The sequence below is a fragment of the Bombina bombina genome, chromosome 5 (assembly GCF_027579735.1).
Source record: "Bombina bombina isolate aBomBom1 chromosome 5, aBomBom1.pri, whole genome shotgun sequence".
Lineage (NCBI taxonomy): Eukaryota > Metazoa > Chordata > Amphibia > Anura > Bombinatoridae > Bombina > Bombina bombina.
In genome coordinates, this window is record NC_069503.1 from 326,903,092 (window position 1) to 326,930,445 (window position 27,354).

The following is a 27,354-nucleotide window of genomic DNA, read 5'->3' on the forward strand; positions in this document are numbered from 1 at the left end:
TAATTGGCTAAAATAAAAGTCAATAGAAATTAAATAAAACGCCATGTGATCAGAGGGCTGTCAGAAGATGCTTAGATACAAGTTAATCACAGAGGTAAAAAGTATATTAATATTACCATGTAGGTTGTGCAAAACTGGGGAATGGGTAATAAAGGGATTATCTATCTTTTTAATCAACAAAAATTATTGTGTTGACTGTCCCTTTAAATAACTTAAAATCAATATACTTCAATTTTCAGTATTTGTAGTAAATGTTTGTTTAGCCATTCCAGAATGATAATCTTTTGAAAAATTGTATTTTACATGAAATGTTTGTATAAACTTATACTTGCACAACCTCTGCTTAGGGTAGGGGTGGTGCACTGTACCTTTGAGAAAACCAAATTTGCTTTCACTTTGCATATGGGCTACCAATATACTACTGTGTTTCATTGGGTGTAGTTGTAATGCTTATTACATATCTCAGAAAATAATTTGTCATTGTTGATTTACATTACTAATGTAAAAATTAAATATTCATATTTTTAAATTAAAAAAAAGGAGTATCAAATTGGGCTTACAGTTTCAAAAAGTTTCCCTCGCGTTACACTAAAAGCTCCATAGAGCTAAACCCAGCTTAGGAAAAGATATATGTGTAGTTGGTGATAGTGATTGAACTTGTTAGGGGCATCAGAATGTGTCTAATAGGCATGTGCATTTGGATCCTTCGTTAGGATCCGAATGCGGAAGTAAGCACTATTCGGCTCTAACGAAGGATCAGAATGCACAAGCCTAGTGTCTAATTAACCTATATCTATGGTCATGGTTGGTGTAGATTTAATCTTAGGAGACAGAGAGATAACAAAATATAGAAAAAAGGAAAGGGTGAAATAGACATCAATTTTTAACTAAGAAGATTAAAAAATGACTACATTTTATATTATTATCTTTTATTTATTTTAAAAACACATTTACATAGCACAATGGTACATTACATATATAGGGTAATAAAAAAAGAGAAGAAGCCCAAACCCTTCAGCAGCAATCATAAGTGCACTTTTATACAAAATCAAGGGGTCATGATCTCAAGTTGAAGGATAGTTTAAAAGAAAACTTTTTAAATGAAGGGTAGTTGATTCATGGAATAAACTTGAAGACAAACAATGTGGGGGACTTCAAGAATGTCTGGAATAAGCATAAGGCTATTCTACAAAGAAATTAAGCTTAAACTGTGTAGGGAATTTATTATTACTGACTGTCTGTATATGTAAATGAGTATTTTGCAAATTATGGTGTAAAAGATTTTCCGTTTTAAAGGGGATTAGTATTACAATTTTAAAACATCAATTTTAGAGGACTAGTTTACAATGATGATCTTTTATAAGATAATAAAACCCACATTTCATATATAAAAAGTCTATATTAAACATAAGAATGAGGTGTATAACAATACATTATTAGATCAAAACATGCTAAGAACATTACTACAGTTTTCCTTGACCATTTAGAATATATGGTTGCCAAGTTGTTATAAAAACAATGCTAAGTGTGTAAAGAAATTAAAAATAAGAATAAGATTAAAGGCAGTTGGATGCAATTTAAATTTCATAGGCAATTATAACTTGAAAGAAAAGTTCCAGGCTGTTCTATTTAAAGATTTGGAAGTTCTAATCAAGCTTTAAGAAGTGAAAGTAGGGAAGCCAATAGGCCAGATGGGAAACATCTTATGGTACATAAACACAAAGTTTAGGCGTGTGCTTGCAACACCATTACAACTATACGTTAATGTTAACCAGTCACTGATCAGAAGATTAGTTCCAAATGGTTGGTGATTCAGAAATATATTGTATCATTAAAGAAAATGTAACTCAGGGATAGTGAACATAAAGACTTGTGAATAAATGAGGCAATGGTTAAAAGGAAGTTATAGAAGACTTATGTTAATAGAATATATTGCTATACATTGACACAATAAAAAGCATTGTTTCATCATACTGAAAGGATTTATACGTTTTAATTTTAAATAACTTACATTTATGCAAATAAAATTATTACATTGCCCATGAAAAATATTCTGCAGATGGTGAACTGTTTTGCACATGGATGATGAAACAGCCTTTACCTGGTAATGATAAGACATGAGTTACAATACAATATGTTATAATATTGACAGTTTAACATACTAGAAGGTAAAATGAACTGTACAATGTAAAATTAATCTGCATTGAGTTTCAGGGCTTTCCTAGTTTGCATTAGGCAAGTTATAAACACAATAGCACTAAGAGATTAAATGACAGGTATGCGCCACATAACATCCGTCCGGGCAACGTCCGACCACGTATATGTCCATGGTTAGTGGTTAGTTTAGTTTATAGAAATAAAATAAGAAAAGTATTTACTGTAAATCCCGTGCATTATTGTGTACATAACGTAATTGTGGGAAGTACAGACTACATATTAGCCTATGTACAGTATGCAATATTTTTACATTGTTTTTCTACCCATATATTGTACAGTATTACCTTGCCAGCCTAGGCTAAGTAAGTATATACTGTGGTATTCACACAACATCCAAGTCACATAATGTCCTATTTCGCAGAACATATAGTGTACGTTAAGTGACACATACCTACATCATTTTGAAGTCATAGTGTTTTTTTTTTTTTTTTTTTAATTATCTACTTTAAAAAAACATTAAACTCAGCATTTAAACTCTCAGTAACATGTTTAATTAAGGAAAATAAAACAACATAGCAATATAGATTCTTTATTTGATTTACACACTTTGTTCCACTCCCTCCAGCAAGGATGGTCTGACATTTACCGGAGGCCGCGACTTTCTACACAGTACCTGGTTAGATAAGAGCACACACTCATTTATATCTGTCCCTAACAGTCCACAGGAGAGGCCATCAACAGGGATTCTACAAGGCAAGAGGTGTACTACTGACATGAAAACCCACATTTTGCTTTCATGATTCAGATACAACATGCAATTTTAAACAACTTTGTAATTTACTTCTATTATAATTTTTTTTAGTCCTCTTGGTATCTTTTGTTGAAAAGCAGGGATGTAAACTCGTGCACGTGTCTATCCCTATATGGCAGCAATTTCACAAGAATCTTATCCATTTGCAAAAGCACTAGATGGTAGCACTATTTCCTGCCATGTGGTGCTCCAAACACCAACCTAGGTGTCTCTTGAAAAAAGAATATCATGGGAACCAAGCGAATGTGATAACAGAAGTAAAGAGGAATTTTTTTTTAATTGTATGTTCTGTCTAAATAACACAATTAAATAATAATAAAAAAAAACACATTAAATGAATTAAAACATTTTGCCTGCACTGCAGTGCTTTACGGCTGATATATGCTATGATTTTAATTTCCCTTTAAAACAAAGTCTATTAAGGGATCTTAATAGGTTAAGGTCACAGTATTTGGAAGCTGAGTAATAATCGCTAAAACCTTAAGAACCTGTAACTTATTACTTTCAAAGGCTGCATTCTGCAAGCGCCGAGACCCAGCGCCAGATCAATCCCCTGAGTGATGACGTGGCGCTGGGAAACATCATGGTTTTGGGAGCGTTAAGAAAACCCTCCCAAGCCGCGTCATAGGGAGCTCAGACGCTTTCTCTTCTCACTCCCAGCGGTACCAGAAAGCTGGAAGCGATGGGACTGACATCATCAGAGCGTTCAGCAAACGCCCAGCACCTTGCGTGGAAGCCTTCCTCGCAGGAGGCACTTGCCGAACGTGGATAAAGTGAAGCATCTCCCATTTGCAGATGTATATGATAAAAAAAAAAACTGATCAAGTCCATCCTACATAACAGTGTACTTGAATCTAATTGTAGGTTCATTGTCAATATGACAATGAGAGCCTGTAAATTAAGTGAACATACCAAGGATATTCAGAGCTCCCATATGAACATAGGAAGTATGACAGAATTCAAAATAATGTTTAAGAAATGTTGCCCACTCTCTATTTCTCAAACTTCACTCTTGTGGACAATAAAATACAGCACTGATAGCTTAAATAAAATTGCTAAAGTCAACATTACATTAAAAGGGCTTTTTTTGTAGGGCATTGCCCTAAGTTAAACAGTAAAACCCACAAATCCACCAAACCCCCCAAAATAAATAAACCTAACACTAAAAAAACCTAAACTACCCATTGCCCTGAAAAGGGCATTTGTATGGGCATTGCCCTTAAAAGGGCATTCAGCTCTTTTGCTGCCCATCCCTAATCTAAAATTAAAAAAAAAATTACAAATAAACCTAAGACTAAACCCCCCCAAAAATAAAAATAAAACCTAATCCCTATGAAAATAAAAAGCCCCCCCCCCCCCAAAATAAAAACACCCCCTAATCAAATGCTGAACTACCAATAGCCCTTAAAAGGGCTTTTTGTAGGGCATTGCCCTAAGTTAAACAGCTCTTTTGCAGTTACCAAAAATTCTAAGTCCCCCCTAACAGTAAAACCTACCACCCACCAAACCCCCCAAAATAAATAAACCTAAAAAACCTAAAGTATCCATTGCCCTGAAAAGGGCATTTGAATGGACATTGCCCTTAAAAGGGCATTCAGCTCTAACCCTCCAAAATTAAAAAAATAAACTTAAATTTAAATTAATATAAAATTACAGAAAATAAAAAGGCTAACATTACAGAAAATAAAAAAACAAATTACCAAAAGTTTACAAAATTATACCTAATCCCTCTAAGAATAAACTACCAGTAGCCCTTAAAAGGGCTTTCTGCAGGGCATTGCCCCAAGATAAACAGCTCTTTTACATTAAAAATACACAAAAAAATCCCCCCAACAGTAAAACCCCCACCCACCAAACCCCCCAAAATAAAAAACCTAACACTAAAAAACCTAAACTACCCATTGCCCTGAAAAAGGCATTTGTTGGACATTGCCCTTAAGAGGGCATTTAGTTCTTTTACAAAATGCCCACCCTAATCTAAAAAAATAAAAACCCTCAAAAATGTTTTAAAAAAACCTAGGTCTAACCCCCAGGTTGGTACTTACCATTCCTGAAGTCCGTCGGAGAAGGTCCTGTCCCATGCAGTGAAGTTTTCTCCCAAGCGGCGACCTCTTCTTTCTTCTTCCAGGAACATTCCGGTGCAGAGCGGAGCTGGAGACTGATGACTGTGGAGCTGAAGACCGGCGACCATGGAACTGAAGACGGCGACTCCGGAACTGAAGACCGGCGACCGCGGGGCCATGGAGCATGGAGGATCCTCTTCGTATGATCGCCGCTGTAGACTGGATAGTGAATTCAAGGTACGCAATAAAAGATGGCGTCCCTTGAATTCCTATTGGCTGATTTGATTCTTAAAAATTCAAATCAGCCAATAGGATCAGAGCTACTCACATCCTACTGGCTGTTCAAATCAGCAACAGGATGAGAGCTATTGAAATTCTATTGGCTATTCAAATCAGCCAATAGAATTTCATTAGCTCTCATCCTATTGGCTGATTTTTGTATTTTTTTGTAATCCTAGCTTTTTTTATTTTTTGTAACTTTAGTATTTTTTAGTTTAGGTAATTTTTGTTAATTTAGGGGGTGTTAAGTTAATTTAATTAGTTATTTGCATTGTGGGTTTTGGCGGTTTAAGGGGTTAATAGGTTAATGAGGTTTATTGCGATGTGGAGATTTTGCAGTTTAGGGGTTAATAGGGTAATTAGGTTTATTGCGATGTGGAGATTTTGCAGTTTAGGGGTTAATAGGGTAATTAGGTTTATTGCGATGTGGGGGTTTTGCGGTTTAGGGGTTAATAGGTTAATTATGTTTATTGTGATGTGGGGATTTTGCGGTTTAGGGGTTAATAGGGTAATTAGGTTTATTGCGATGTGGGGGTTTTGCGGTTTAGGGGTTAATAGGGTAATTAGGTTTATTGCGATGTGGGTGGTTGACGGTTAAGGGATTAAGGGGTTAATTACTTTATTATTTTGCGATGTGTGGGTTTGTGGTGTATGTGTTAATACTTTGTGTGGGAGGTTCGTTTTTTTTGTTTTTATTATACTTCGTGCGGACGGTGTTATTTTTTATTTTTTTGTAATGCTCCGTTTGCCTTTGCTGCATCCTGGTGGATTCCAAAAATGACAGGGTGGTGAAAGAATCCATTCCATTGAGGATGCGTATGCAACTGCCGACGGACATTACAAACACAATTATAGTATAGATTTGTTGATTATACTGTATTTAATAGTCATTTAAGTGCTGAAGATTAAACAACTTTAATATTAGAAAAGTAGTGGAATAAATATATAAAACCAAATTATTCATATAAATTATCTAAAACATACATGGGGTAGATTTATGAAGCAGCGTATGCTGCTGTTTCTGTGCGAGCCTTTTGGTTCGCCAGAAACATAAGTTAAGACCGCTGCTCCTTAACTCATCGGTGGCGGACTGCAATAATCCAGATCAGATACGATCGTGATGATTGACACCCCATGCTAGTGGCCGATTTGCCGCAAATCTGCAGGGGGCAGCATTGCACAAGCATTTCTCCAGAAATGCATGTGCAATATTAAATGCCGTAAAATAGCGAATTATGTCCGCCCGACATTTGATACATCTACCTCATAGTATTTTTAATAATCATAAATAACAATGTGTATTTATAATCCAATAATACAGTTACATGCATCTCTTTTAAATGTCCCAAGTCAAAAGAGGCAAACATGATCTAATTTGTAGTCCTAGAATTGAAACGTGCTTCATTTAAGTTTTCTCGGAGTTTGATTTAACCTGAGACTGTAAGTCTGATCTGTTGGTTTCAGCCTGTGCTATCTGCTTTAGGTGTGCACTCTAATATGTAGTCCTAAAATGGAAACTTGACTCTATGGGCTAGATTTATCAAGCCCTTTTTTCCACTTGGACTGCAGGTTCGCAAAATCAAATCTGCAGTCAGAATTTATCAAGCAGCGATCATCAGACCGCTTCTTCCCTACCCTGTTCTCCACCTCTTAGGTGGAGAATTTCAATCTCCCTGGTCTCGTTCAACCAGGGAGATTGACAGCTCTTGCCCACGCATGATTGGCTGTGCGCGGGCAGGGAGCAGGGTTGCACGCAAGCACAAAGGAGCACTCGTGTGCAATATTAAATGCGGGCAGCGGATTGCTGCCCACCAGAGGAGAAGTTGGGCGTCCAGGGGCAAATATGTATGCCCCTGTCCACCCATGGATAAATGCAGCCCTCAGTCCGTATCACCAAATTGCCCCAATATGAACAGCAGTAAAACAAACAGCAAATATATCTATCACAATTTTTCTGTAGCTTTAGAAACAGTGCAGCCAATGAAATAAAAGGTAGAAACATAATGCAACACTATTTCACAAGACTTTGCTGAGATGTTTGCTGTTTACCACAAATTATTTTATACTGAAGGAAGGAAGTCAGTGTATGCATATATATGTGTGTGTGTGTGTGTGTGTTTGTGCGTGCTTGACAGTGCGTGTGTGCATAATTTTGTGTCTGTGTGTTTGTTTATGTGTATGCAAGTTTTTTGCAAGACCTGGTGAACATTTACTTTGGAAATACCATGAAAAAGAAAAATGCACGTGACTTCCAGAGCAAAGAATATTATGGACAAAAAATTGAAATATAATGGTATTAAAGGTTATTATTGATTAATAAGAATCCTATATATGTTTTTAGATGATTTATATGATTAAATATATAAATATATTACAATGTTTGTATACATTTAAAGGTGTTTAATTTTTAGCTTTAAAGGGACAGTCTAGTCAAAATTTAACTTACATGATTCAGATAGGGCATGCAATTTTAAACAACTTTCCAGTTTACTTTTATCATTAGATTTGCTTTGTTCTTTTGGTATTCTTTGTTAAAAAGTAAACCTATGTAGGCTAATGCTATGCTAATTTCTTCATTTTCACTTCTACACTACACTATCTATATATTTATATATCTACGGTTCCATTTATTAAGCATCGGATGCTGCTTCGGAGCCCCATCATTTCAGGTCTGCCTGAAACGGAAGTTAAGAAGCATAAGATTGGGATGATTGACAGCCCCTGCTAGCGGCCGCCAGTGAGCAGGGGGTGGTGTTGCAAAAGAATTTCACCAGACATGCCGACAGCTTATGCTACAGTCCATAGAGTACTGTGCAAAAGTATTATGCAGAAAAAAATGCTGTTAAGTAAGAATGGTTTAAAAAATAGAAATAGTAATAAATTATTTTTATCAATTAACAAAATGCAAAGTGAGTGAACAGAAGAAAAATCTTAATCAAATAAATATTTGGTGACCACCCTTTGCTTTCAAAACAGCATCAATTCTTGTAATCTAGCTCTAAATATGGCCAAGTCTTGCGCTACAAACTAGGACAGGACATACCCCATTTGGAATACCCTGGGTTGTCTACTGTTGCAAATGGTAAAACATCATGGGAGTCATTTTCTTTGCTGCGCTACCATACTGTCTTAAAGGAAACATAGGCCCAGAAAATCAATTGGTCAAGTTTCCATGTAAATGGGCAGGCCCCATATTTGAGTCTGAGAAAAAAAACAAAATCCCAGAAAATCTGTACATGGGGGCATTGTTGTACTTGTGGGACACTGAAGAATACAAATATGGGTGTGTGGGACACTGAAGAATACAAATATGGGTGTGTGGGACACTGAAGAATACAAATATGGGTGTGTGGGACACTGAAGAATACAAATATGGGTGTGTGGGACACTGAAGAATACAAATATGGGTGTGTGGGACACTGAAGAATACAAATATGGGTGTGTGGGACACTGAAGAATACAAATATGGGTGTGTGGGACACTGAAGAATACAAATATGGGTGTGTGGGACACTGAAGAATACAAATATGGGTGTGTGGGACACTGAAGAATACAAATATGGGTGTGTGGGACACTGAATAATACAAATATGGGTGTGTGGGACACTGAAGAATACAAATATGGGTGTGTGGGACACTGAAGAATACAAATATGGGTGTGTGGGACACTGAAGAATACAAATATGGGTGTGTGGGACACTGAAGAATACAAATATGGGTGTGTGGGACACTGAAGAATACAAATATGGGTGTGTGGGACACTGAAGAATACAAATATGGGTGTGTGGGACACTGAAGAATACAAATATGGGTGTGTGGGACACTGAAGAATACAAATATGGGTGTGTGGGACACTGAAGAATACAAATATGGGTGTGTGGGACACTGAAGAATACAAATATGGGTGTGTGGGACACTGAAGAATACAAATATGGGTGTGTGGGACACTGAAGAATACAAATATGGGTGTTTTATCAGGATTATGATATTTACAATAAAAAATGTGTGCACCTGTTTGGAAAAAATAACATTTAATTTCTGATATTTACTTGAATTTTATTAATATTAAATTATAGTTCATATAGAAATATTATATGTCAAAAGAAAGCCCTGTTTGTCCACTAAAACTAATATATAATAAGTGTGGGTGCACTTAAAGGGACAGTCTACACCTTATTCATCTTAAAGTCTTACCTTAGATTAATCTGCAAATAGCCTCCTGCACCCTTTCCATATCATGCAGCAGGAGCAGTAAAACAGTTTTTTTAAAATGAATAGTGTTTCTGGCCAGCTTGAAACGGCTGCCAAGCTCTGCCCACTGATGACATCACAATCTGGGTGGCATCTAGGCACTCTGCTGAATAGCATTGACAGTCTGTTGATGCCAACTAGTCAGCCTTTTGCGATTGGATGCCATATGCAGCCCAGATCATGACGTCATCAGTTGGCTGAACTTGGCAGCAATTTCAAACTGTCCAGAAACAATATTTATTTTAAAATAACTTTTTTACTGTTCCAGCAGAATAATATATAAAGGGTGTAGAAGCCTATTTGCAGCTTCATCTAAGGTAAGACTTTAAGATGACCAAGGTGTAGACTGTCACTTTAAAATAAAATATATGATTGAACAAACATATAGCTCAAATTATATGCTTCTTTTTCCTTCAGGGTTTAACATTTATTCTTAAAAAAAAGAGTGCATGTGTCTAATTAAAATTAATCTAAGGTTAATAAAATGCAATAGCTTTATTGACTTCACTCACATAACGACTTGACAGGTTCTGGAATTTTTTCCTTTTAAGTGCAGATAATATTATTACATTTTGTATTATACATCTTTGTTGCCTCTAGCACAGAAGAGATTAACATCCCCAAAAATCACAAAACTTCTGCTTTATAATCTTTTTCTAATAATTCCCTGGTATTTTCCATTTTCACACGCATGTTATTTGTAACAACAATTATAATACTGACATTAATCACCTATAGACTGTGATATGTCTGGGATTATAAACAACAGGATTATGCATATTATATTACCAGCAAAGCATACTATTCAATACCTTCTACAATACATATTCTGCCCCCAAAAATGCAAATTGTCAGACAATAATTGGTACAAATTACACTGACAGATAAAATGAATGTCATAGAAAGTACTTTCACTCTCCCATACAAATATTAGCAAACAAAACAATATCTATATACACACACATATATCTAATACATTAAATTGTAAAATTAATTGTAAAACTAATATATTAAATGTGTACAACAGCAATCAACAATAAATGTATTTTTTTATATAATAAAGATAATACAAGTGGCACGGGATGCGATGAACAATATATATATATATATATATATATATAAATAATCAATAGAAATTATCGCATAGGCAATTAGCACATCAAGGCAAGTATCCCCACTGGCCTTCACCCCGAAAAAACTCCATATACATTGTTACCAATGGACCAGATGATTCTGGGTAAGATATGCAAATTAGATATGCAACATTTTAGCTTTTTGCTTCAAAATACTGTCTTAACACTCAGCAATGGAAAAATAGAAATGGGCCCAGCACTCACCATCCAATTAAGGGTGCACGCTACAGGGGTTTCTGCACTAACCCCCAAAGTAGACAAATTTGTAGAAAAGAGCAGCAGCACCACACTTTATAAACTTTTAACTGCTTTTAATGATGAAACATACAGGAAAGCAACGACGTTTCGGTCATCAACTGACCTTAATCATGTTGTATACAGAAGTAGCTAAACACACTGCTTAAATAGCTATATGGGGAGGGGTCACAGATACCTGTGTGGGTGTACACCCATATAGTTAACACTTTCATATATCAAACACAGTATGGTTCTCAAACTCCCTCTAGTGGATAAAGGTACTTCATTCTAAACTTCTATAGTGACCTATAAGACAAAACATAAATATGTATATATTATAAAAACATCAATTTACGGTATTTTGACATCGCAAAAAGAAAATGTTACAGAAACAATATATGTACATAATTACCACACTTTTAACAATATATCCAGATAACATATTAATATAGTATATTTACAGTGTTACTTGCCAATCTATTTCCTTATTCATTCCTAGAGGGGCAAGAGCTTGTAATGTATAAATCCAAAATGTCTCTCTACTTTTGAGTATAGATTGTCTATCCCCACCTCTCCTAGGCCTCTTGATCTGTTCTATGACCTGGAATCTCAGTTGGGAGATAGTATGGCCTGCCTGCCAGAAATGGTTAGAGACTGGAGCGTCCCTATTCCCACATCTTATATTGGATTTGTGTTCAACAATTCTGTCCCTTACCCTACGTGTAGACTCACCTATATAAATCTTTGAGCATGGACATTTGATTAAATAAATCACATACTCTGAGTTACATGTAAAGTAACCAGGGATTTTATATTTCTTGCCGGTCAGGGGATGCAAGAAACAGTCACCTCTAATCACATTATTGCAATTACAACACCCTAAGCATGGGAAACAGCCGAATTTTGGTGTAGATATATATGTTTGTGTCTGTTTCTTACCAGAGCCTAAGTCTGCTCTTACTAATATATCCCTTAGGTTCTTACACCTTCTATAGGCTGGCATAGGTGGTAATTCAAATTCTTTAATTTGAGGGTTAAGGTCTTTAATAACAGACAAGTGTTTCCTAATAATGTTATTAATGTTCTTACTAAGAGGGTTGAATTGTGAGACAAAAACCATACGTTTATTGTCTTTTTTCTGCTTTGTATTGCCTCTCAGGATAGAATGTCTAGGAATTTCACTGACTTCTTCTATCTGTTTCTGGATAAGTTGTTTGGGAAAACCTCTCTCAATAAATAGTTCACCCATTTCAAGTAATCTGGTATGAGCTGTGTTGTCATCTGAGACAATTTTCTTAACAAAGAAGAATCTGGCATATGGGCTACATGCCACGACTCTAGCGGAGTACCATAGAGTGAGACGTATACCGAGGGGCCTCCGCATGAGTGTGAGACCAACACTCATGCGTGACAACAAGGAATACTGTGAAAAATTCACCTACATTCTGAATAAGTGTTCTTTTGACCTACTGGTACTCACAGTGGATTATCTGCAGCGGGACCTTGATATGCAGAAAGAGGAACTGTCACGCCTGGAAACAGCATTGAGAGCGATGATGACGGCCGAGGATGTGGATAAATTACTGCAATCTGTGAACAGTAATATTGCGGAAATGAAGAAGGTCATCGAGGCACGAAAACGTCAAAAGTTCCAGAGGGACGAAGATGACTATCGCAGTGGTATGGTGTATCGATGGGCAACGGATCCCAATTACGATGATAGGAGGCGACAAGGGTCGACCAATTGAAGACGGCAACGTCAGATGCGCGACACGGGCGCATCCTCCACGTCATCCACAAGCGACACGTCGGGGGACTCCGAAGGAGACGCAGGGGCGGTCGGAAGCACCGCCGGAAAAACAATGGATACCAAAACGAAAGAAGCCAGGCCACAGAGGACGGCACGGAACAGGGCCAAGCGGAACTGATGGTGAATATCTCTAAACATACTTTTACAGACATAGAGAAACAGGTAGTCAACAAAGGACTGTCATTTTGTCCCATACCGAGATGTGACTTTTTTCAGCTACAAAGGGAACTACATACTTTATTCCGCAATATCAAATTAAAGGCATATTTTGGACAATTACAGGGTGTTCAAGGAGACAATACTAATGCGGACTTTGAGTATGGTGATAAACCTTTGTCTCTCAAAAATTTGGGTCTTAGATGTAAAAGTAACTTTAATCCTCACGTGCATAACAACAGCATAGAAACTTTTATACAGCTAGTTCTGAGGGATATAGATGTACTTAAACATAAACAGCTAGTCACGGATAGGGACAGGAAAACTCTACAGAGTAATTTCTCTAGATCTGAAAATGATGCACTATTAAGTTTGAAAAACAATAGTGAGATTATTTGCAAGCCAGCAGATAAGGGCGGAGCCACCGTCATTCTTGATAAGAAATACTATATTCAAGAGATTAGGGGTCAATTACAAGATAAAACAGTGTATAAATTATTAGACAGGGACCCAACATTTGAAGTACAACGTGAGTTGGCTAAATACATCAATAAAGCAATGTGTAATGGGGTAATAACTGAAAAAGAGCAAAAATTTCTATTGATTGAAGAGTTTGTTACACCTGTATTTTATACATTACCCAAAATACACAAGAACAGAGAGGCTCCCCCTGGCCGTCCAATTGTTGCCAGTACTAACTCGATCATGACAAATGTATTCAAATACCTTGACAAGCTACTTAGACCATTAGCTATGGAATCTATGTCTTATATTAAGGACACAGGTGATTTCCTTGTGAAATTAGAGGAATTAAGTGTGTCAAGTGAGAAATTTATCCTCTTTACCCTCGATGTGAATAGTCTATACACATCCATTACACATACAAGTGGCTTAGGGGCTATTAGACAGGCTATCCAGAGTAATGATAGATTTTCTAATATTCATTGTGAATTTATTCTAGGATTATTACAACTCATCCTCTACTGCAATTTTTTCCTTTTTCAGGATCAATTTTACCTACAATGTCAAGGTACTGCGATGGGGTCAAATGTCGCCCCCACATATGCCAACATCTTTATGAATGTATATGAGGAGAGATTTGTATACACTAACCAGTTGTTTCAACAATATGGACTATGTTGGTTCAGATATATCGATGATGTGTTTGGCATGTGGGGGGGCGACATTGACTCCTTGCAGGAATTTGTGGCTGATTTGAATGTATCTACTAGACACATCAAGTTTAAGTTGACCTTTAGTGAGGAGTCAGTGGCTTTTCTAGACACTAAGGTAATCAAAGATGGGAGGACATTAAAAATTGACCTATATAGGAAAGAGAGTGACAGAAATAGTCTTCTGAGGTATGAAAGTGCCCACCCCCCCATTTGATTAACAGCCTTCCTAGGAGCCAACTCCTGAGGGTCAAGAAAATTGTCTCAGATGACAACACAGCTCATACCAGATTACTTGAAATGGGTGAACTATTTATTGAGAGAGGTTTTCCCAAACAACTTATCCAGAAACAGATAGAAGAAGTCAGTGAAATTCCTAGACATTCTATCCTGAGAGGCAATACAAAGCAGAAAAAAGACAATAAACGTATGGTTTTTGTCTCACAATTCAACCCTCTTAGTAAGAACATTAATAACATTATTAGGAAACACTGGTCTGTTATTAAAGACCTTAACCCTCAAATTAAAGAATTTGAATTACCACCTATGCCAGCCTATAGAAGGTGTAAGAACCTAAGGGATATATTAGTAAGAGCAGACTTAGGCTCTGGTAAAAAACAGACACAAACATATATATCTACACCAAAATTCGGCTGTTTCCCATGCTTAGGGTGTTGTAATTGCAATAATGTGATTAGAGGTGACTGTTAATTGCATCCCCTGACCGGCAAGAAATATAAAATCCCTGGTTACTTTACATGTAACTCAGAGTATGTGATTTATTTAATCAAATGTCCATGCTCAAAGATTTATATAGGTGAGTCTACACGTAGGGTAAGGGACAGAATTGTTGAACACAAATCCAATATAAGATGTGGGAATAGGGACGCTCCAGTCTCTAACCATTTCTTGCAGGCAGCCCATACTATCTCCCAACTGAGATTCCAGGTCATAGAACAGATCAAGAGGCCTAGGAGAGGTGGGGATAGACAATCTATACTCAAAAGTAGAGAGACATTTTGGATTTATACATTACAAGCTCTTGCCCCTCTAGGAATGAATAAGGGAATAGATTGGCAAGTAACACTGTAAATATACTATATTAATATGTTATCTGGATATAGTGTTAAAAGTGTCGTAATTATGTACATATATTGTTTCTGTAACATTTTCTTTTTGCGATGTCAAAATACCGTAAATTGATGTTTTTATAATATATACAAATTTATGTTTTGTCTTATAGGTCACTATAGAAGTTTAGAATGAAGTACCTTTATCCACTAGAGGGAGTTTGAGAACCATACTGTGTTTGATATATGAAAGTGTTAACTATATGGGTGTACACCCACACAGGTATCTGTGACCCCTCCCCATATAGCTATTTAAGCAGTGTGTTTAGCTACTTCTGTATACAACATGATTAAGGTCAGTTGATGACCGAAACGTCGTTGCTTTCCTGTATGTTTCATCATTAAAAGCAGTTAAAAGTTTATAAAGTGTGGTGCTGCTGCTCTTTTCTACAAATTAACACTCAGCAATCCCCTAATGGGGTAAATGCAGCAAATACAAAAATCACTACTGGATGGACATTCCATTTTTATTAGAACTCATCAGCAGTAGATAGACTTTTGATTGCTGCTAGGTAAAGTTCATTCCAGGGCAAAATCAAAATTCTTTAAAATTATAGTGGAGATAAAAGCAAAAGTAAATCAATAGAAATTATTGCATAGGCAATTAGCACATCTAAGCAAGTATCCCCGCTTGCCTTCACCCAATTTTTTTTTTTTGTTTTGAAGCAAAAAGATGAGATGTTGCATATCTTATTTGCATATTTTACCCAGAATCCTCTGGTGCATTGGCAACAACGTATATGGAGGTTTTTTTTGGTAAAGGCAAGCGGGGATACTTGCCTAGATGTGCTAATTGCCTATGCAATAATTTCTATTGATTTGGAAGATTTTAATCTCATGCTTTTATCTTTTTTATATATATATATATATATATATATATACTAAATTTAGGGGGCGTGAGAGAGTAGGTAATATTGCTAATTTGCTTTGAATGGTGCCACCCTTATAGTAAATATAAAATATATAGTCAAGATAGAAAAAATACCAGGGTATATGAGATTACCCTAGAACAGCAAGGGAATAAAAGGCACACATAAAAGACTTTCAAAAATTTATTAATAATAAGTTCCCAAAAACACATTTAAGTATATAGCGATATCTTATCTGTCAATTTCAGTCACCACTACAGACAGCAAAATCTAAAACATTTAAAGTGCACTGAGACCTAATTCTTTCCCTATACTATAGATCACAAAAAGACATCATAAACAGTAAGGGGTTAACCAAGAAACTTATGTTTATAGCGAATTGTACAAAAATCTAATGTTTATAGGACATTTATGATAAGTAGGCAAAATACATGTGATACATATGGCTGCAATCCAAACAGAGGTGAACTATATTTTGTATCAAAAAGCGCTTTTTTTACTCTTTCTATGTACCAGGGAATCTCCTCTTAAGGCAAATAAATGTGCCGCAATTAGTATTGCTGGATAAAGAGTCTCTAGCAAGTGTAGCAATTCAGTTGAAAAACACAGCATATACGGCATATACTTAGCTTAAGTCCTCCGGTTTTTGTTGTTTCCACTTGTCTTCAGCTTGCAAGCACTTGTGATGATTACTTGGCGTGTGACGTCAGCAATAGTGGGAGTGGTATAGCGTCACCAGGGACTGTGAGTGGCTGTAGACAGGAGGATCCAGTTGAATCAAATTTGCATCGTATATTCACCTATCGTATAGGCACAACTTCAATTGCACTCCAATAGCACACTCCTCAAACCACTTACTCCACTGTCGGAGTCACACCAGAAGAATTCGTAGCTCACTTGAAATGTACAGCTGCATGTATAGAGCCAAAATGTCTCTGAAGAAACATGAGATTCAGGGAAAAGGTCTAGACAGGTGCACTAGAAATCCTGGCCCACGGTACATTCAGCAGGTACCTGGGTTCTCATAAACACATAGTGCCAACGCACGTTTCTCCCCCACCTCCAGTATGTGTTACAGGGGATCATCAGGGCATGTGGAGTCCTCAGTGGACATCTTCTTTTATGCAGATACCTAATTGCTTACAGGTGTTTTTTCCCAAGTATCCTTGCAACACCTTAAAGCTGTATCACTTTTAACCCTGTATACAAAAAAGCCTCTCAAAACTCAAAATTGTGTTAGAAAGAAATAACTAAATAAATTTTGGTTCAACCTAATTCCTGGTTACCCCCAATACTTTCAAATACACAATAGAAGAGAGATAGAAATTACCCTCTATCCTGGCGCACACTTCAAACAGATGTTTATTATATTAAAAAATGAAAATTTACAAAAAGTGGACAAATTCAAGCTTATCGTTTAAACCTTTTGGGAATCTAGTTCCCAGTCTGTAGATCCATTTGGCCTCTTTTTGCAGGAGGACCCTATCATTATTGCCACCACGTCCATTTGTGATGCCTTTATCTATTATGATAAACTTCAATGAATCTACATTTTTATTATGTACATTACAAAAATGCCTGGCAACATTAGTTTCTCTGGAGTGAAGAATATCGTCCCTGTGCTCCTGTACTCGGTCCTTTACCAATCTTTTCGTTTTTCCAACGTAAAACACCGGACAGGAGCACCGCAGAAGATATATCACCCCTTCCGATTTGCAGTTAAAAAAGAATCTTATGTCAAAAATCTTTCCATCCTGGACAGAGAATTGTTTAGTGCTATCCATGTGGGCACAGTATACACAGTGCCCACATGGAAAGCTACCCTTAATACCTCTGTCCTTTCTCAGCCAATCAGAGGCCGAGGGGCCCCTTGAAAATTGGCTCTTCACCAATTTGTCCTTTAAACTCTGTGCTTTTCTAGCTGTCAGCAATGGGGTATCCCCCATCACACTGTTCACTTTTTCATCAAGGGATAAGATGTGCCAATTTTTCTTGAAAACTGACCTTAGACTTTCCCATTGATTATTAAAATTAGAGATAAATCTAATTTTGCTATTTTCATTTTTAGAATTATTACGATACAGTAAGTCATCCCTAGACATATTTCTGGCTTTCCAGAGAGATTTCTTGAGGCACTTATTGGAATAACCTCTTTTTAGGAATCTCTCTTTCATTAAGGCTGCATGAATGTCAAACTTGGAAAGAGAGGAGCAGTTTCTCCTCAGACGGAGGAATTGGCCATACGGAATCCCTTTTTTAAGGTGGTTCGGATGGCTACTACCTGCATGTAATATATTGTTAGTTGCGTTCTTTTTCCTGTAGTTTTCCGTCACTATTCTTACTCCCTCTTTTTTCAAAGTCACATCTAGAAAGTTGAGTTCTACTGTATTGGTTTCTGACGTCAGGGTGATGTTCTTGTCGTTGTGGTTAAGGGCAGCAACGAATTCATTGAATTCTTCTGCCGTCCCATCCCACAAGACAAGAACATCATCCACATATCTAATCCATAGTAGCACTTTGTCCTCAAAGATCCTTGAATAGTACTCAAAGATCTCTGATTCCCAAAGGCCCAGATGTAAACATGCATATGTGGGGGCACACACTGCCCCCATCGCTGTCCCGCACAGTTGGCGAAAGATCTGTCCGTCAAATGAAAAAATATTGTTTTTCAAGACAAACTCTAACAGGGAATAGACAAATTCAGTGTGTTCAGCATATGTAGGTCCTCTAGTTTCTAAGAACCTCCTTATTGCGGCTAAGCCTATTTTATGTGGTATGGAGGAGTAAAGACCCTCTACATCAAGAGATGCCAGAATGGTCTTTTCATTTACTACTACTCCATCCAACTTTCTCAAAAGGTCGGCTGTATCTTTAACATATGATGTTAAGGTTAGCAAAAAGGGTCGTAGATATTTATCAACATACTCCCCAATTTTTTCCGTGGCACTCCCTATTCCCGAGACTATAGGCCTTCCCGGGGGGCACTGCATATTTTTATGTAGCTTTGGCAATACATAAAAAACAGGCATAACTGGGTGCTCAGGATATAGGAATTTGAACTCATTTTGGGTAATTACCCCTTTGCTTCTTGCATCGTTCAAAAGTTTAAAAAGGGAATTTTGGATATGGACCAAAGGGTTGCCACCAATTTTCTCATATTGCTTTTTGTTATTCAGCTGCCGTTTAACTTCATTCACATATAAATGCTCATCAAGTAAAACCAAATTACCGCCCTTATCGGCAGGCTTCATCACCAAACCTTTGGCCATACTTAATTCTTTTAGTGCTATTCTTTCCCTTGGTTTTAGGTTGTCAAAAGTTTGTTGGCTCGATATATCTTCTATATCTCTCTCCATTTGTTTTACAAATAGATTAACCGCTGGAACCAGGGAAAGTGAAGGCATATATGTTGATTTAGGTTTAAAGGCATACTTTCTATCCACCAAAGATTCTCTCTGTGTGTCATCATCAAAAACAGCTTGGTTTTCAGCAAAAAGTAACTCTAAATCATTAAGGGCCACTTGATCAGTTGCATCTAACATGTAGTTGTTATCTGATTTAGATTTCATAATGACAGACAGGACAATCTTTCTTGCAAAAAGATGTAGGTCTTTTATGACCTCAAATTTGTCAATTGGTGTATTGGGGCAAAAGGACATACCTTTTTTAAGGAGTTCGATATGAGCTAGGTTTAGAGGAAAAGAGGAAAGGTTTACTATCTGTAATTCCTCATCCATTGGGGTTCTTAAAAGCCCCTGCGTAATCCCCTCCCTCTGTACCTCCCCCTGCTCTGTGGAGCCTGATCCCCTCTCCCTCTCTTTTCTCTGGTAGGATATCTCTTCTCCTTCCCTTGCCCCCCATAAGGGTCTCTTCCTTTTTCCCCTTCTGTTTTTCCTCCTCCTTCTGTTTGTGTATTTACTGGGGAGTTTTTTGAGGGTCCTGATTCTGAGTCTGACATATCAGTCCCGGAGTCATAAGTCCCTTTCTGAGATTTATATGTGTAAACCCTACCATTTTTATAATCATCCTGATCTCTCCTTAGTTTCCTACATTTTCTTGATTTAATATCAGTTTTCAACTTAGAGATATTCGAGCTTGTTTCTCCATTCAATTTCTCAAATTTAGGGTCACATTCGAAAGAGTTAACCTTGATCATTGCTGTTTCTGCTTCCCCCTTTACTTTCTCTAACCTTTTATTATTTCTTTTGATCATCATTTCCATTAGATCAAGGGAGGTTGAGGAGAGTTTCTCATTCCATTTTTCTATGAAAGAGTCTCCCTCCTCATCCTCCCTTGTATTGGCACCTGGATCAAGTGACAATCTTAATCCCCTAGGGATTATTTTCTTTTCAATATAATTTGCCAGACTAGCATTTTCTGCCTTAATTTTCAATTGTCTACTCAAAAGGTATCTATATTTTCTGAAAGCACTGAAAATTGTTACCACTTCTTCATCATTCTCATCATTCCCCCCACTAATATCATTAGCCAGAGAATCTTTAAGTTCTGCCTCCCATAAATCATCTGAGAGAGTGTACGCCATGGTTGTGGTAGCTGAACAAAGACAGACAAAATAATGGGAAAATATAGGAGTTTTAAAACTAAGAACTCCTTAAGCAATCTACTCCAATCTCACCAGAAAAGGACAATTGAATCCTCAAATTATTAACCTCAAAAAAGTAAAGACTAAATTTAGGGGGCGTGAGAGAGTAGGTAATATTGCTAATTTGCTTTGAATGGTGCCACCCTTATAGTAAATATAAAATATATAGTCAAGATAGAAAAAATACCAGGCTATATGAGATTACCCTAGAACAGCAAGGGAATAAAAGGCACACATAAAAGACTTTCAAAAATTTATTAATAATAAGTTCCCAAAAACACATTTAAGTATATAGCGATATCTTATCTGTCAATTTCAGTCACCACTACAGACAGCAAAATCTAAAACATTTAAAGTGCACTGAGACCTAATTCTTTCCCTATACTATAGATCACAAAAAGACATCATAAACAGTAAGGGGTTAACCAAGAAACTTATGTTTATAGCGAATTGTACAAAAATCTAATGTTTATGGGACATTTATGATAAGTAGGCAAAATACATGTGATACATATGGCTGCAATCCAAACAGAGGTGAACTATATTTTGTATCAAAAAGCGCTTTTTTTACTCTTTCTATGTACCAGGGAATCTCCTCTTAAGGCAAATAAATGTGCCGCAATTAGTATTGCTGGATAAAGAGTCTCTAGCAAGTGTAGCAATTCAGTTGAAAAACACAGCATATACGGCATATACTTAGCTTAAGTCCTCCGGTTTTTGTTGTTTCCACTTGTCTTCAGCTTGCAAGCACTTGTGATGATTACTTGGCGTGTGACGTCAGCAATAGTGGGAGTGGTATAGCGTCACCAGGGACTGTGAGTGGCTGTAGACAGGAGGATCCAGTTGAATCGAATTTGCATCGTATATTCACCTATCGTATAGGCACAACTTCAATTGCACTCCAATAGCACACTCCTCAAACCACTTACTCCACTGTCGGAGTCACACCAGAAGAATTCGTAGCTCACTTGAAATGTACAGCTGCATGTATAGAGCCAAAATGTCTCTGAAGAAACATGAGATTCAGAGGGAGGGGATTACGCAGGGGCTTTTAAGAACCCCAATGGATGAGGAATTACAGATAGTAAACCTTTCCTCTTTTCCTCTAAACCTAGCTCATATCGAACTCCTTAAAAAAGGTATGTCCTTTTGCCCCAATACACCAATTGACAAATTTGAGGTCATAAAAGACCTACATCTTTTTGCAAGAAAGATTGTCCTGTCTGTCATTATGAAATCTAAATCAGATAACAACTACATGTTAGATGCAACTGATCAAGTGGCCCTTAATGATTTAGAGTTACTTTTTGCTGAAAACCAAGCTGTTTTTGATGATGACACACAGAGAGAATCTTTGGTGGATAGAAAGTATGCCTTTAAACCTAAATCAACATATATGCCTTCACTTTCCCTGGTTCCAGCGGTTAATCTATTTGTAAAACAAATGGAGAGAGATATAGAAGATATATCGAGCCAACAAACTTTTGACAACCTAAAACCAAGGGAAAGAATAGCACTAAAAGAATTAAGTATGGCCAAAGGTTTGGTGATGAAGCCTGCCGATAAGGGCGGTAATTTGGTTTTACTTGATGAGCATTTATATGTGAATGAAGTTAAACGGCAGCTGAATAACAAAAAGCAATATGAGAAAATTGGTGGCAACCCTTTGGTCCATATCCAAAATTCCCTTTTTAAACTTTTGAACGATGCAAGAAGCAAAGGGGTAATTACCCAAAATGAGTTCAAATTCCTATATCCTGAGCACCCAGTTATGCCTGTTTTTTATGTATTGCCAAAGCTACATAAAAATATGCAGTGCCCCCCGGGAAGGCCTATAGTCTCGGGAATAGGGAGTGCCACGGAAAAAATTGGGGAGTATGTTGATAAATATCTACGACCCTTTTTGCTAACCTTAACATCATATGTTAAAGATACAGCCGACCTTTTGAGAAAGTTGGATGGAGTAGTAGTAAATGAAAAGACCATTCTGGCATCTCTTGATGTAGAGGGTCTTTACTCCTCCATACCACATAAAATAGGCTTAGCCGCAATAAGGAGGTTCTTAGAAACTAGAGGACCTACATATGCTGAACACACTGAATTTGTCTATTCCCTGTTAGAGTTTGTCTTGAAAAACAATATTTTTTCATTTGACGGACAGATCTTTCGCCAACTGTGCGGGACAGCGATGGGGGCAGTGTGTGCCCCCACATATGCATGTTTACATCTGGGCCTTTGGGAATCAGAGATCTTTGAGTACTATTCAAGGATCTTTGAGGACAAAGTGCTACTATGGATTAGATATGTGGATGATGTTCTTGTCTTGTGGGATGGGACGGCAGAAGAATTCAATGAATTCGTTGCTGCCCTTAACCACAACGACAAGAACATCACCCTGACGTCAGAAACCAATACAGTAGAACTCAACTTTCTAGATGTGACTTTGAAAAAAGAGGGAGTAAGAATAGTGACGGAAAACTACAGGAAAAAGAACGCAACTAACAATATATTACATGCAGGTAGTAGCCATCCGAACCACCTTAAAAAAGGGATTCCGTATGGCCAATTCCTCCGTCTGAGGAGAAACTGCTCCTCTCTTTCCAAGTTTGACATTCATGCAGCCTTAATGAAAGAGAGATTCCTAAAAAGAGGTTATTCCAATAAGTGCCTCAAGAAATCTCTCTGGAAAGCCAGAAATATGTCTAGGGATGACTTACTGTATCGTAATAATTCTAAAAATGAAAATAGCAAAATTAGATTTATCTCTAATTTTAATAATCAATGGGAAAGTCTAAGGTCAGTTTTCAAGAAAAATTGGCACATCTTATCCCTTGATGAAAAAGTGAACAGTGTGATGGGGGATACCCCATTGCTGACAGCTAGAAAAGCACAGAGTTTAAAGGACAAATTGGTGAAGAGCCAATTTTCAAGGGGCCCCTCGGCCTCTGATTGGCTGAGAAAGGACAGAGGTATTAAGGGTAGCTTTCCATGTGGGCACTGTGTATACTGTGCCCACATGGATAGCACTAAACAATTCTCTGTCCAGGATGGAAAGATTTTTGACATAAGATTCTTTTTTAACTGCAAATCGGAAGGGGTGATATATCTTCTGCGGTGCTCCTGTCCGGTGTTTTACGTTGGAAAAACGAAAAGATTGGTAAAGGACCGAGTACAGGAGCACAGGGACGATATTCTTCACTCCAGAGAAACTAATGTTGCCAGGCATTTTTGTAATGTACATAATAAAAATGTAGATTCATTGAAGTTTATCATAATAGATAAAGGCATCACAAATGGACGTGGTGGCAATAATGATAGGGTCCTCCTGCAAAAAGAGGCCAAATGGATCTACAGACTGGGAACTAGATTCCCAAAAGGTTTAAACGATAAGCTTGAATTTGTCCACTTTTTGTAAATTTTCATTTTTTAATATAATAAACATCTGTTTGAAGTGTGCGCCAGGATAGAGGGTAATTTCTATCTCTCTTCTATTGTGTATTTGAAAGTATTGGGGGTAACCAGGAATTAGGTTGAACCAAAATTTATTTAGTTATTTCTTTCTAACACAATTTTGAGTTTTGAGAGGCTTTTTTGTATACAGGGTTAAAAGTGATACAGCTTTAAGGTGTTGCAAGGATACTTGGGAAAAAACACCTGTAAGCAATTAGGTATCTGCATAAAAGAAGATGTCCACTGAGGACTCCACATGCCCTGATGATCCCCTGTAACACATACTGGAGGTGGGGGGAGAAACGTGCGTTGGCACTATGTGTTTATGAGAACCCAGGTACCTGCTGAATGTACCGTGGGCCAGGATTTCTAGTGCACCTGTCTAGACCTTTTCCCTGAATCTCATGTTTCTTCAGAGACATTTTGGCTCTATACATGCAGCTGTACATTTCAAGTGAGCTACGAATTCTTCTGGTGTGACTCCGACAGTGGAGTAAGTGGTTTGAGGAGTGTGCTATTGGAGTGCAATTGAAGTTGTGCCTATACGATAGGTGAATATACGATGCAAATTCGATTCAACTGGATCCTCCTGTCTACAGCCACTCACAGTCCCTGGTGACGCTATACCACTCCCACTATTGCTGACGTCACACGCCAAGTAATCATCACAAGTGCTTGCAAGCTGAAGACAAGTGGAAACAACAAAAACCGGAGGACTTAAGCTAAGTATATGCCGTATATGCTGTGTTTTTCAACTGAATTGCTACACTTGCTAGAGACTCTTTATCCAGCAATACTAATTGCGGCACATTTATTTGCCTTAAGAGGAGATTCCCTGGTACATAGAAAGAGTAAAAAAAGCGCTTTTTGATACAAAATATAGTTCACCTCTGTTTGGATTGCAGCCATATGTATCACATGTATTTTGCCTACTTATCATAAATGTCCTATAAACATTAGATTTTTGTACAATTCGCTATAAACATAAGTTTCTTGGTTAACCCCTTACTGTTTATGATGTCTTTTTGTGATCTATAGTATAGGGAAAGAATTAGGTCTCAGTGCACTTTAAATGTTTTAGATTTTGCTGTCTGTAGTGGTGACTGAAATTGACAGATAAGATATCGCTATATACTTAAATGTGTTTTTGGGAACTTATTATTAATAAATTTTTGAAAGTCTTTTATGTGTGCCTTTTATTCCCTTGCTGTTCTAGGGTAATCTCATATACCCTGGTATTTTTTCTATTTTTTCTATCTTGACTATATATTTTATATATATATATATATATATATATATATATATATATATATATATATATATATACACACACACAGGGGTTAAAAAAGTTGCCCAAGAGCTAGTGGTCCCATGAAATTTCTTAGTGGTCCCATTTTTTAACTTCATATTTTTGCATTGCGGAATGTGTAAAATTGAACTTTCATAAAACATGCTTGTATTACACATTAGCATTAACAAAAATACACTTTCTATGCACACCTCTAAGTTTTTTTTTTATTGTTTCTTAATAGTTCCCCTTAAAGGAATAGAATAAACCTGAATAACCGTTCACTTACAAGGACTAGATTTTTAAATAACATTGTGCTGATTTTCAGACTCCTAACCAAGCCCCAAATTTTAGATACATACTGATCTATACAGACTTCAGACTGCTTCTTCTGTTTGTATAATGGGTATTTTCATATGCAGGGGAGGGGAAGGTTCTGATATAAGCCTCTTTCAGTGGGTGTCACAGGCTTATCTGATTAACTGTTATATTTGAAGCTTCTACGTAAGTTTTTAAAAGGTTTTATACTGTATTTTTATATCAGTATCTGTGCATATTTTTCTTTATAGCAGTGTCTAATACATGCAGTTAAATGTAAATTTGTGAAAACTGCCTCTTAAATGCCCCTTCAAAGAATTGGAATCCTTCACATTATTTTGCACCAATTTTAGAGAGAGAGAGAGAGAGAGAGAGGGGGGGGAAGAGACAGAGGCCTAGATTTGGAGTTCGGCGGTAAAAGGGCTGTTAACGCTCTGCGGGCTTTTTTCTGGCCGCACCATAAAATTAACTCTGGTATCGAGAGTTCAAACAAATGCTGCGTTAGGCTCCAAAAAAGGAGCGTAGAGCATTTTTACCGCAAAAGCAACTCTCGATACCAGAGTTGCTTACGGACGCGGCCGGCCTCAAAAACGTGCTCGTGCACGATTCCCCCATAGGAAACAATGGGGCTGTTTGAGCTGAAAAAAAACCTAACACCTGCAAAAAAGCAGCGTTCAGCTCCTAACGCAGCCCCATTGTTTGCTATGGGGAAACACTTCCTACGTCTGCACCTAACACTCTAACATGTACCCCGAGTCTAAACACCCCTAGCCTTACACTTATTAACCCCTAATCTGCCGCCCCCGCTATCGCTGACCCCTGCATATTTTTTTAAACCCCTAATCTGCCGCTCCGTAAACCGCCGCCACCTACGTTATCCCTATGTACCCCTAATCTGCTACCCCTAACACCGCCGACCCCTATATTATATTTATTAACCCCTAACCTGCCCCGCACAACGTCGCCGACACCTGCCTACACTTATTAACCCCTAATCTGCCGAGCGGACCTGAGCGCTACTATAATAAAGTTATTAACCCCTAATCCGCCTCACTAACCCTATCATAAATAGTATTAACCCCTAATCTGCCCTCCCTAACATCGCCGACACCTAACTTCAATTATTAACAACTAATCGTCCGATCGGAGCTCACCGCTATTCTAATAAATGGATTAACCCCTAAAGCTAAGTCTAACCCTAACACTAACACCCCCCCTAAGTTAAATATAATATTTATCTAACGAAATAAATTAACTCTTATTAAATAACTTATTCCTATTTAAAGCTAAATACTTACCTGTAAAATAAATCCTAATATAGCTACAATATAATTTATAATTATATTATAGCTATTTTAGGATTAATATTTATTTTACAGGCAACTTTGTAATTATTTTAACCAGGTACAATAGCTATTAAATAGTTAAGAACTATTTAATAGTTACCTAGTTAAAATAATAACAAATTTACCTGTAAAATAAATCCTAACCTAAGTTATAATTAAACCTAACACTACCCTATCAATAAAATAATTAAATAAACTACCTACAATTACCTACAATTAACCTAACACTACACTATCAATAAATTAATTAAACACAATTCCTACAAATAAATACAATTAAAT

At 37.1% G+C, this 27,354-nt stretch overlaps 1 protein-coding gene across 1 annotated transcript in view; it reads right to left on the bottom strand.

The window, feature by feature from the left end:
* Positions 1 to 27,354, bottom strand: part of CRPPA (CDP-L-ribitol pyrophosphorylase A) — an 818,587-nt gene that overhangs the window by 293,874 nt on the left and 497,359 nt on the right. Inside the window, exon 7 of the mRNA XM_053714116.1 lies at positions 2,012 to 2,101. Coding sequence (XP_053570091.1) covers positions 2,012 to 2,101 — 90 coding nt within the window. The remainder of the gene's footprint in view (positions 1 to 2,011; positions 2,102 to 27,354) is intronic.